At 67.2% G+C, this 12,128-nt stretch overlaps 1 protein-coding gene across 1 annotated transcript; it reads left to right on the top strand.

Moving 5' to 3' along the window:
* Nucleotides 1–988: 988 nt before the first annotated feature.
* On the top strand, nt 989–11,030 carry NACAD (NAC alpha domain containing). Its single transcript, XM_079931631.1, has 8 exons — nt 989–1,141; nt 3,283–9,456; nt 9,602–9,714; nt 9,796–9,870; nt 10,255–10,401; nt 10,479–10,625; nt 10,734–10,856; nt 10,946–11,030. Exons 1-8 carry the CDS (start codon nt 1,075–1,077, stop codon nt 10,958–10,960), a joined length of 6,861 nt encoding a protein of 2,286 aa, XP_079787757.1. The 5' UTR covers nt 989–1,074; the 3' UTR covers nt 10,961–11,030.
* Nucleotides 11,031–12,128: the final 1,098 nt, after the last annotated feature.

Consider the following 12,128-nt stretch of genomic DNA (forward strand, 5'->3'; position numbering starts at 1 on the left):
GATTGGGACATGATGTGTCTGGTGCCTGGTGCACCGGGGAGATGCCCAGCAGGCAGCCCCTGGCTCCGTGGGCTCTGGGGTAGAGCCAACAGAAGATTGAGGATGGAGGAGACTCCCTCCGCAACAATGGCCGCTCTGATTGCCTGCCCCCGCCCTCGTCTATCTCTGGGGTGGTGACAATGTTCATCTGTCTCCCGGAGCCTGGCACAGGGCGGATGCTCGGCGAATCTGAGTGCAGGCGGGCCTGCGTGGAAGCAAGGGCGCATCTCCGGAAAGCTCGGGGAGGGTTTGCGTCCTCGGGGGTGTGGCAGGGGCGGTTGCTGAGAATGGAGGAAGGCGTGTTTCTCCATCTTCTTTCCATTGCCCGAGAGCTGAAGGGTGGGACAGCGCTGAGCCGCGGGGAGCCCCGGGGACCAGTCAGCCCGGAGCTCCGCTGGGCCTACCTTCCCTGCTGCGCTCCCGCCAGCCAGCTCTGGTTGCCATGGAGCCGGGAGGCGGTTGCCACGGAGACCGACGTGCGAGGACCAGCCAATCAGTGAGGAGCTGCGGCGCCAGCTCTCCTCTTGGATGGAGGCGTTGGGTTAGGCTGGGGAGCCCTGCCTGGGTAGCTGGGGGCCGGGAGTTCGAGCAAGGGTACTACGCCGCCGCCTCCCCCAAAGCGCTCGGTCCCCCAGAACCTCCAACACCCCCCCGGCCCCGCACCCCGAATTCTGGAGACCCTGTGACTCTTCCCGACCCGGCCAGTGGCCTCCGACTGGCCCTGAACCCCGCTCCCGTTAGTGGGGGCGGAGGGGTGATGCTGCGGGAAAGGCGGGGCCGCGGACCGCGGGTGGAGAGTGCAGCCGGGGTGGGGTATGGGGAGGGAAGGAGGCTGTCCCACCCCCTCCGCTCCCGGCGCACCGCAGTGCCTGGCGCGCCCGCGCACGCTCACTCAGAGCGCTGGGCGGGCGGGGCGGCGCTGACGTCATCCACTGACCCCCTTCACCCCCCGGCCGAGGGGCGGTGGCCGCGCAGGCTCCGCGGGACGGACTCACGGACAGACAGGGGACGGAGGGACGGGCGTACGGCCAGGCCATGCCGGGGGAAGCTGCCCGCGCCGAGCTGCTGCTGCCGGAGGCGGGCGGAACAGGGCCCCGCACAGGTGAGGCCGCGGGGCTCTCCCGCCTGTGTGTGTCTCCGCCAACCCCTCCCGTCGTCCCCGTCCCCTCTCCACCCCTCTCTCTCCGTCCCTGTCCCCATACCATCTCCGTCCCCGTTTCCTCCCCGCTCCCCGCCCTCTCTCCGTCCCTCTCTCTCTCCATCCCCGCTCCGTCCCCTTCCTTGGTCCCCTGCCCCTCCGGGCACCGGAATCCTAGCCCAGCTCTGGCCCCCACTCAGGACTGCAGGGAAGGGCGGGGTGGAGCAGGGATGTCCTCCAGGAGCCAGAAGCGACTTGAAGGCCTTCGAGCGTCCAGGGCTCCGTGTGCTCCCCGCCAGGGTCCCCTGCCGCGCCCCATTGTCTGGGGGAGCAAGGGGCCTCGCGGCCCCTGCAGCTCTGGACTGGAGGTTGCGGGTTGTCAACTGCACCCCGGCCACTGGGGATGCACCGGGCACCCGCCCCTCCAGATGCTTGAGAGCCGCCTCAGGGCTGGCGACTGGTCCTGCCTCAGGAGGAAGGAACAGGGCTGGAGCTGGAGCCTGGGGAAGCTGGAGGTGCCGGCTGAGGTCTGGAACGTGGGAGGCCCTGGGGGAGCATGGCCTGGAGAGCAGTAGCCCTGGAGTGCAGGCCCGAATCCTTGGAGAGACTCAGTCAGCAAGTATGGGAGGGAATCTGCCTGGGCCTGGGAAAACCAGCCAGGGATGGCCACCGGGCAGGAGGTCAGCCATGTGAGGCTCCGGGAGGGCCAAGAGCACCTGACTGTGGGTGAGAAGTCCCCTGGGGATGAAACCAGGGCTGGGTCCAGGGGCCTGGCCTCCCTCTGGGTCCTGTGGGGCTGGCTCTGCTTGGCTCTGCTTGGACTGTTTGGCGACCTTGAATGAGGCACAAAAGCCTTTGACCTTTGGCTTCCCTTCCTCTGCCCCCTTGGCCCAGCTTCACCCTCTGGCTGCCTTGGGGCCCTGGAGTCTAGTGCGGTGCACAGGGGTACCACGCCAGGCTCAGTGCCAAGAGCCTGATCTCCAGCACCCAGCCCTGCCTGCCACACCCACCTCCTGGGGTTAGGTATTCATCACACTCCAATGGACCCAAAGGACCCCCTTCTCAGGACCCCCTGGCCACGCCAGCACCCCAAGCAGTGTAGCCCAAGGGCCCGGGTTCTGCCACTGCTGCAGCCAACGGGCAGCCTGGGGAGGGGCTGCCCCTGCGTAAGCTCCCCTCTAATCCTGGCAGACACTCTCCCCTTTGCATACTGGAAGCTGAGGCACAGGAGATGTTGTACTTGTGGGAGGTCTTGGGTGAGCACGGTAGAACAGGAACCCTCCAGAGAATGTGGCTAGGGCTTGGTAGCCCCTGTCCACTGCCGTGGGACGCCCCACAGATGTCCCTGGCAGAGGGAGCCAGGCCTGCCAGCCCTGCGGGGTGGCTGCCACCGTGGAGACTCAGCTGGACGCTCTCTCAGGCCCCCACAGCTGCACACAGGGCAGGGCAGGGCCGCCTCTGCTTCCCCGGAGGGCCAGCACCACTGCCAGCACGGCCTCTGGCTGAGCTGGGACGTCCTGCCTGAGGACCACACGCCGTGGCCCCTGCTTCCCCTCGTGCACGTGGCAGCTCTGGGAACAGGGGTGGGGTGGAGCCCAGGGAGACCCCGACAGCTCGGCCTCGGGTGCGGGCAGCGAGGAAAGGGGAGAGATGAGGCAGAGAAGCAAGAGCCCCACTTCACAGCAGGCGTGAGATCTGGAATGTTCCAGAGCTGAGTGGAGTGCAGGCCTCCTACTCCCTGGGGGCCCACTGACCTGGGGGGTCATAAGCAGGCGTCTCCTGGCAAGCCCAGCTGAGGCAGCGCAGATTACGGGCAAGGAGTCAGCAGGCTAGTGTCTGAGGCGACGGGAGCTGGTCTCATCTTTACTGAGCACCTCGGAGAAGAGCCAGACCTCAAGCTGCTCACCGTGGTCAGAACTCTTGGAAATCCTCCCCCAGGCACAGCAATCGCCTTTCCCTCTCGTGACCTCTCTTTTCAGCGGACACCCAGCCCCACGGGCCCCCAGGCCTGTGCTCAACTCCCGTCTGAGGGAGGGACGGCTGCAGCCTGGGAGCTGCTTCTCAGGGAAGATGCCTGCCCTTCTCACGCCCTTCTCTCTCCACAGATCTGTCCTGCGATGCGGCTGCGGCTACCACCCCGAGGGGGGACCAGCTGGAGCACTGTGTCCTGACCCCTAAGCCCAGTGCCCTAGCTCTCACGTTCCTGCCCAGCAAGCCGGGTGCCCGGCCCCCGCCTGACGGAGCCAGCTGGGATGCAGGGCCGGGACGCGCCCCCTCGGCCTGGGCAGTCCAGGCAGAGGGCGACCCCAGCCCAGGGCCCCCCGAGGTTCGGCCTGCTGAAAGTCCTCTCCCAGCCTCCCTGGAGCCCCGGATTGTGATGGGCGAGGAGACGTGCCGGGCATCCCCTCTGCCCAGGGCAACCCTGCCAGAGCTCAGGGACTGGGAGGGTGGGCACGCCAGCCTGAACCCACCCCCCGAGTTGTGTTCTCAGGGTGACCCTCCTGTGCCTTTCCCTGCCCCCGACTCCGATTCCTACTTCACCCCTCCCTCCACCCCGACCGAGACAGCCTCCACCCTGCTCCCTGGCCCCGGGCCCCACAGGGAGGCCCAGGATGCCCAGGCTGAGCTGGGGAACTCGCCGCCAGCCTCGCCCTCGGGCTCCTACATCACGGCGGACGGGGACAGCTGGGCCTCGTCTCCATCCTGCTCCGTGAGCCTGCAGGCCCCGGCTGAAGGGCTGGATGTGCCCTCAGGCTGGGGCTTCTCCCCACCTGGGTCTGTGGCCGATGAGAGGGAGCTGCCCCCTGCCGGGACCCCGGACACCTCGTCCCCAGAGTCCAGCCTCTCGGCAGACAGCAGCTCTTCCTGGGGCCAGGAGGGCCACTTCTTCGAGCTGGACTTCCTGGCCAACGACCCGATGATCCCTGCTTCCCTCCTGCCCTTCCAGGGCAGCCTAATCTTCCAGGTGGAGGCTGTCGAGGTGACCCCGCTGCCCGCCGAGGAAGAACAGGAGGAGCAGGCGGAGGAGGGCGAGGAGGAGGCTCCCAGCCCCAGCAGGGACCTGGCCGGGCAGGGCGAGGACGACAGCACGTTTGCGTCCTCGCTGCAGTCGCTGTCCGACCTGTCCATCACTGAGGGCATGGACGAGGCCTTCGCCTTCCGAGATGACACCTCGGCCGCCTCCTCTGACCCTGACTCGGCCTCCTACGCGGGGGGTGACGATGAGAGACTGTACAGCGGGGAGCCCCACGCACAGCCCACCACCCTGCTCCAGGACAGCCCTGGTGAGGCCGCCTCCTGGGGCCCCGAGCCCACTCTTGGGGTGTCCGAGGGAGACGTTGGCCGGGCTGCCGAGAGCCAGGAACCCATCTCTGATATAACGGGGGTGGGCCCCGCTCCAGGCCAGGTGTCCGCTGCTGCTATGGCCCCTCACGTCCCACAGAAGGCCGCAGGCCTCACTGCGGTGACCCCGCAGGCCTGGGCAGCAGAGGCAGGCTCCACCATGGGACCAGCACCTGTTGCCACAATCACACCTCAGTCCCTGGAGGAGGGAGACGGCGCTGCCTTAGGCTTAGAGCCCCCCACTTCGAAGGGAGAGGCGGGCCTCGACTCTCTGGAGAACCTGAAGGAAGAAACAGGCCAGGGGTTTGCCGCTGCAGGCAGCCCTGAGCCCCAGCCAGGAGAAGTGGAACCGACAGTATTCCTGCCCCTGCAGGATGCAGGCCTCCCCACTGGCCAGGGATCTGAGCCCCAGGCCAGCCCTGAGCCCCAGCCAGAAGAAGTGGACCTAACGGCATCCTTGCCCCTGCAGGATGCAGGCCTCCCCACTGGCCAGGGATCTGAGCCCCAGGCCAGCCCTGAGCCCCAGCCAGAAGAAGTGGACCTAACGGCATCCTTGCCCCTGCAGGATGCAGGCCTCCCCTATGGCCAGGGATCTGAGCCCCAGGCCAGCCCTGAGCCCCAGCCAGAAGTGGACCTGACAGCATCCTTGCCACTGCAGGATGCAGGCCTCCCCTATGGCCAGGGATCTGAGCCCCAGGCCAGCCCTGAGCCCCAGCCAGAAGTGGACCTGACAGCATCTTTGCCACTGCAGGATGCAGGCCTCCCCTATGGCCAGGGGTCTGAGCCCCAGGCCAGCCCTGAGCCCCAGCCAGAAGTGGACCTGACAGCATCCTTGCCACTGCAGGATGCAGGCCTTCCCTCTGGCCAAGGATCTGCCCCCGAGGCCAGCCCTGAGCCCCAGCCGGAAGAACTGGACCTGACGGCATCCTTGCCACTGCAGGATGCAGGCCTCCCCTCTGGCCAGGGATCTGCCCCCGAGACCAGCCCTGAGCCCCAGCTGGAAGAACTGGACCTGACGGCATCCTTGCCACTGCAGGATGCAGGCCTCCCCTCTGGCCAGGGATCTGCCCCCGAGGCCGGCCCTGAGCCCCAGCCGGAAGAAGTGGACCTGATGGCATCCTTGCCCCTGCAGGATGCAGGCCTTCCCTCTGGCCAGGGATCTGCGCCCGAGACCGGCCCTGAGCACCAGCCGGAAGAAGTGGACCTGACGGCATCCTTGCCCCTGCAGGATGCAGGCCTCCCCTCAGTCCAGGGATCTGCCCCCGAGGCTGGCCCTGAGCCCCAGCCGGAAGAAGTGGACCTGACGGCATCCTTGCCCCTGCAAGATGCAGGCCTTCTCTCAGTCCAGGGATCTGCCCCCCAGGACAGCCCTGAGACCCAAATGGAAGAAGTGGACCTGATGGCATCCCTGCCCCTGCAGGATGCAGGCCTCCCTTCTGGCCAGGGATCTTCCCCCCAGGACAGCCCTGAGACCCAACCAGAAGAAGTGGACCTGATGGCATCCTTGTCCCTGCAGGATGCAGGCGTCTCTTTGGTCCAGGGATCTGCCTCTGAGGCCAGCCCTGAGCCCCAGCCAGAAGAAGTGGACCTGACGGCATCCTTGCCCCTGCAGGATGCAGGCCTTCCCTCAGTCCAGGGATCTGCCTCTGAGGCCAGCCCTGAGCCCCAGCCAGAAGAAGTGGACCTGACGGCATCCTTGCCCCTGCAGGATGCAGGCCTTCCCTCAGTCCAGGGATCTGCCTCTGAGGCCGGCCCTGAGCCCCAGCCGGAAGAAGTGGACCTGATGGCATCCCTCCCCCTGCAGGATGCAGGCCTCTCTTTGGTCCAGGGATCTGCCTCTGAGGCCAGCCCTGAGCCCCAGCCAGGAGAAGTGGACCTGACGGCATCCTTGCCCCTGCAGGACGCAGGCCTTCCCTCTGGCCAGGGATCTGCCTCTGAGGCCGGCCCTGAGCCCCAGCCGGAAGAAGTGGACCTGACGGCGTCCTTGCCCCTGCAGGATGCAGGTCTTCCCTCTGGCCAGGGATCTGCCTCTGAGGCCGGCCCTGAGCCCCAGCCGGAAGAAGTGGACCTGACGGCATCCTTGCCCCTGCAGGATGCAGGCCTTCCCTCTGGCCAGGGATCTGCCTCTGAGGCCGGCCCTGAGCCCCAGCCGGAAGAAATGGACCTGATGGCATCCCTCCCCCTGCAGGATGCAGGCCTCTCTTTGATCCAGGGATCTGCCTCTGAGGCCAGCCCTGAGCCCCAGCCAGGAGAAGTGGACCTGACGGCATCCTTGCCCCTGCAGGACGCAGGCCTTCCCTCAGTCCAGGGATCTGCCTCTGAGGCCGGCCCTGAGCCCCAGCCGGAAGAAGTGGACCTGATGGCATCCCTCCCCCTGCAGGATGCAGGCCTCTCTTTGGTCCAGGGATCTGCCTCCGAGGCCAGCCCTGAGCCCCAGTTGGAAGAAGTGGACCTGATGGCATCCCTCCCCCTGCAGGATGCAGGCCTCCCCTCTGGCCAGGGATCTGCCTCCAAGACCAGCCCTGAGCCCCAGCCGGAGGAAGTGGACCTGATGGCATCCTTGTCCCTGCAGGATGCAGGCCTCCCCTCTGACCAGGGATCTGCCTCTGAGGCCGGCCCTGAGCCCCAGCTGGAAGAAGTGGACCTGACGGCATCCTTGTGTCTGCAGGATGCAGGCCTCTCTTTGGTCCAGGGATCTGCCTCCGAGGCCAGCCCTGAGCCCCAGTCGGAAGAAGTGGGCCTGACTGCATCCCCGCCCCTGCAAGATGCAGGCCTTCCTTCGGGCCAGGAATTGGCCTCTGAGACCAGCCCTGAACCCCAGTTGGAAGAAGTGGACCTGACAGCATCCTTGCCCCTGCAGGATGCAGGCCTCCCCTCAGTCCAGGGATCTGCCTCCGAACCCAGCCCTGAGCCCCAGCCAGAAGAAGTGGACCTGACAGCATTCCAGCCCCTGCAGGATGCAGACCTCCCTTTGGTCCAGAGATCTTCCTCCAAGGCCAGCCCTGAGCCCCAGCCGGAAGAAGTGGACCTGACAGCATTCCCGTCCCTGCAGGATGCAGGCCTCCCCTCGGTCCAGGGATCTGCCTCCGAACCCAGCCCTGAGACCCAGTCGGAAGAAGTGGACTTGACTGCATCCCCACCCCTGCAGGATGCAGGCCTTCATTCGGGCCAGGAATTGGCCTCTGAGGCCAGCCCTGAACCCCAGTCGGAAGAAGTGGACCTGACGGCATCCTTGTCCCTGCAGGATGCAGGCCTCCCCTCTGACCAGGGATCTGCCTCTGAGGCCAGCCCTGAGCCCCAGCCAGAAGAAGTGGACCTGACAGCATCCCCACCCCTGCAGGATGCAGGCCTTCCTTCGGGCCAGGAATTGGCCTCCGAGGCCAGCCCTGAACCCCAGTCGGAAGAAGTGGACCTGACGGCATCCTTGCCCCTGCAGGATGCAGGCCTCCCCTCTGGCCAGGGATCTGCCTCCAAGGCCAGCCCTCAGGCCTTGCAGGCTGACACAGGCTACACCCTAGGGACAGAGCCCATGGCCACCACAGCCCAACAGAAAGGAGGCAAGACTTTGGAACTGAGGCCAGCGCCTGAGAAAAGGGACCCAGACCACACTGGAGGATCAGACTCTCTGGCCTTGGATCAGATCCATCTGGGTGGTCTGGAGCCAGCTGCAGATGCTCGGATACCCTTGGACAGAGATGCATGCCCTTCCAAACCTGCCACGGAGGCCCCAGACACACCTGAGCCTGCCACGGAGGCCCCAGACACACCTGAGCCTGCCACGGAGGCCCCAGGCACACCTGAGCCTGCCACGGAGGCCCCAGGCACACCTGAGCCTGCCACGGAGGCCCCAGGCACACCTGAGCCTGCCACGGAGGCCCCAGGCACACCTGAGCCTGCCACGGAGGCCCCAGAAACACCTGAGCCTGCCACGGAGGCCCCAGACACACCTGAGCCTGCCACGGAGGCCCCAGACACACCTGAGCCTGCCACAGAGGCCCCAGGTCCCCCAGCGCCTGACTCCAGTAGGGAGGAAGTAGCCAAGGGCCTTTTGGCACCTGAGCAGGGAGCCTGTCCTGATGCCCGTGGGCATGGGGGTGATGGAGCTGAGCCCAGCTCGCCCCTAAAGGAGGCCCTGGGGGCTGAGAACCAGGAGCGTGGAGTTCTAAAGGCAGTCGTCTGCAGCCCAGAGCCATGTCCTGCTGCCAGCCTGGAGGTTGGCCAGGTGGGGCCCCCAAGCCCACTGGAGGAGGGAAGGGCCGCCCTGGGGCCCAGGCTTCCCGTGGCTGTGGCCGCAGAGGCCGGGCTGGGCTCCTGCCCAGGGTCTCCATCAGGGGCTGTACCCAGGCTGGGAGGGAGCTGTCCCAAAGATCCTGCCCTGGCACTTCCACTGCCCTCAAGGCAGCCAGAGCCCGTGAGGGGCCTGCACAGCGGACAGCAGGCCCGGGCAGCCCTGGGAGTCCTCAGCTCCTCCCCGCCGCAGCCTCCACAAAGCCCCCTAGGGGGCCTGCCCGGTGCACCCCAAGCCAGCATCCAGGGCGCTGAGTCCTCCGCTCCTGGTGTCCTCATGCAGACAGTCCCACCCCCCGCGGCACCCCCTGCCCCCTGCCCTTGCCAGGTCCCCGGGGAAGACCTGGGGGAGGGCGCGGAGCCCCTGGGCTCTCTGGGACTCCCACCACCACGGGCAAGAGCCCAGCGGGCGGTGGCTGCCCTCTCAGGGACCAAGAATCCCCCCGGGGCCGGGCAGGCCAGCCTCCCGCCCCACTCCCCACTCCTCAGCCCCAAGGCGGCCCCCAAGGGGGCTACCCATGCCAAAGACCTGGCCTCGAGGATCTCGCCCCCCTGCCAAGTGCCTCCTGGCTCTGGGCTCCGGAGCCCAGCCGGACCTCGAGGGCTCCCAGCCGCCAAGCAGCAGGATGACCAGGACAGTTTGGAAGAAGGTGAGGGGGATCCAGGCTGGAGCAGTGTCCTGAGCTGGGGGCTGCACGGGGCGGGGACGCCAGCCCCTGGTGCAGAGCCAGCGCTGCTCGCCCCCAGGCCCCTGTCCAGAGGCGGAGGCCACCCTCACACCTGCCCTGTCCTCAGACTCGCCGCAGGCTCCGGGCTCCGGCCAGCACTCGGACAGCCACGGGGAGTCGTCAGCCGAGCTGGAGGAACAGGACCTCTCGGGACCACGGACCGCGCAGTGCCCAGCCCAGGTGCCCAACCGCGGGGTCACGTACAGCCCTGGGAGGGCTCCACGCCCCACCCTCGGGTGCTCAGACCCCCCTGTTCCTCAGGCCCCGGCAGGCGGCGGGAGCGAGGAGACCGTCACCAAAGTCAAGCAGAGCCGCAGTGAGAAGAAGGCCCGAAAGGTGGGCTGGGGCCCTGCTGGGACCCCGGGAGGGACCAGGCTGGCCAGCAACCCAAGCACCCAGGACTGGGGCTGGCTGCGTTAAGGGGACCCCTTCGCACCCCACGGCCGATGAGGTCCATTGGCAGGGGCCCGTTGGGTAAAGGCAGTGACGGGACACCTCGCGCAAGTAACTGGGCCTGGGCTGTCAACTGACGTGGCCTCTCAGCCCGGGGCCAATGCCCTCTTGTACACACGGGGGGCCAGCTGGGGGGGTCCACAGAGGGTCCCCGGGAGTCGGTGGCAGAGCCCTCGTGATCCTGGCAGTGCGCCGCCTCCCCCTCCCCCAGCCCCCACCGGGGACCTCTGGGGCTGCTGCCCGGGCCTGAGACCGCTGTGCCCCCAGGCGATGTCCAAGCTGGGCTTACGACAGATCCAGGGGGTCACCAGGATCACCATCCAGAAGTCCAAGAACATCCTCTTTGTCATCGCCAAACCTGACGTCTTCAAGAGCCCGGCCTCGGACACCTACGTGGTCTTCGGCGAGGCCAAGGTCCACCCGGCCGGCCGTGGGCGCGGGGCGGGGGCTGGGGGCGTGGGCTCGGCTGACAGCTGTGCTCTGTGCTGCAGATCGAGGACCTGTCCCAGCAGGTGCACAGAGCTGCGGCTGAGAAGTTCAAGGTACCCTCGGAGCCCTCCGCCCTGGTCCCCGAGTCAGCGCCGGGGCCGAGGGTGAGACCAGAGTGCAAGGAGGAGGAAGAGGACGACGACGAGGAGGTGAGGCCCAGGGGCACAGGGCCCAGCCCCGCGAGGGGGCAGCTTTGCTGGGGGCCTCTTCCCGGGGGAGGGGACCGCTACAGCACCTCCCTGCTTGCCCCGCTCCAGGTGGACGAGACGGGGCTGGAGCTTCGGGACATAGAGCTAGTGATGGCGCAGGCCAACGTGTCAAGGGCCAAGGCCGTGCGGGCCCTGAGGGACAACCAGAGCGATATCGTCAACGCCATCATGGTGAGTGGCCGGCCCCTTCGCAGGCGCCTTGCTGCCGTCTCCACTGTGGCCTCACACAACGTGACCCTCTCTTTGTGCGCTTCCTGCAGGAGCTGACAATGTAGCTGCTGACCAGAGACCTGGCTCCACCCCTGCCCCCAAGCTCTGCTGCTCAATAAACCGGTGTCCCCTCACCGCCTCTGCTCCTCCAAAGGCTCCCCCAGCGCAGGCTCTGGCTCAACGGGTTGGAGGAAGCGTGAAGATGCTTCATGAAGCCACGCAGGCCCCAAGGAGGGTGGCGGTCCTTCCCCCAAGTCCCAGAGGGTGGTGGTCCCTCCCCCACGTCCCAGGGCGCCCAACTTGCCCAGAGATTGCGGGCAGTCCGGTCACCTGGCTGCGGCCCCAGGTGTGGGCCTGGGGACTGCAGTTTCCAAAAGGAACTCCCCAGACGCAGGGGCTCAGAGTTTTCTGCAGGGGCCCTGAGCCGCAGCAGCTGCAGGAAGGCAGCGTTTGCTCAGGGACTCAGCAGTTCATGCCCCAGAGTTCCTGGCCCCTCACCACGGCCCAGCTCTAGGAGTCACCGTCCTCCCCGTGTCCTCTCCTCTCTCCTACAAAGGCCAGGGATCTGCAGGGTGGGAGCCACACTCCAGGACAGAAGAGGGAGACCACCAAGTGGGAGGCCATGTGTGGGTGGAGCCCCCAGAGAGGAAGAGCAGTTCCTGGCTGGCCACAGGACACTCCTGGGACACCAGGTCCCCTCCGCGCGCAAGCCCAGGGGGGGCTGTGGAGGTGCCGGCCCCTGACTAGGTGGCTATCTTTAACTGTTCCAGATGCTTCCAGGGCAGGTCGATTTGCACACATGCCTAGAGACAACACCTACCAACGGTCTCCCTTAGCTTTGCCCAACCCAGGCCCACAACCAGCTCCAGGAGAGCCAGGGCCAGAGCCAAGTGTGAGACCCCTCCTCCCATCCTGCCCCGCCCCTCAGAAGAGGGGGAGCCTAGCGGGCTGCAGACCCCTGCCTGGTCCCCTCACGACCTCACCGCGAGCCCACGGCCCTGCCCTCCCTCCTGCGGGTTCAAGTACCCACCCTGCTGAGCCTGGTGCTTCCCGCACACGCGGTCAGGGGCCTCGCAGCAACGCGCAGGCGTCTTGCGGGCGAGGAAGCAGTCCTGGAGCTGGGCCCTCCCGCGCCCACACAGCAGTGCCCAGGCCCCAGCCTGCAACCCGACGGCCCTGCCCTGGGGTCACCACCACTGCCTCCCCATGTCCTAAGGGCACAGGAGGGGCTGG

Source organism: Stenella coeruleoalba (assembly GCF_951394435.1).
Source record: "Stenella coeruleoalba genome assembly, chromosome: 9".
NCBI classification, from domain to species: Eukaryota; Metazoa; Chordata; class Mammalia; order Artiodactyla; family Delphinidae; genus Stenella; species Stenella coeruleoalba.

Excerpts from the sequence above, each read along its gene's own strand:
- NACAD (XM_079931631.1), top strand. The coding sequence starts at position 1,075 with ATGCCGGGGGAAGCTGCCCGCGCCGAGCTGCTGCTGCCGGAGGCGGGC. Across the intron at positions 9,457-9,601 it reads CCAGGACAGTTTGGAAGAAG|ACTCGCCGCAGGCTCCGGGC; the intron begins GTGAGGGGGATC and ends CCCTGTCCTCAG. Across the intron at positions 9,871-10,254 it reads GTGAGAAGAAGGCCCGAAAG|GCGATGTCCAAGCTGGGCTT; the intron begins GTGGGCTGGGGC and ends CTGTGCCCCCAG.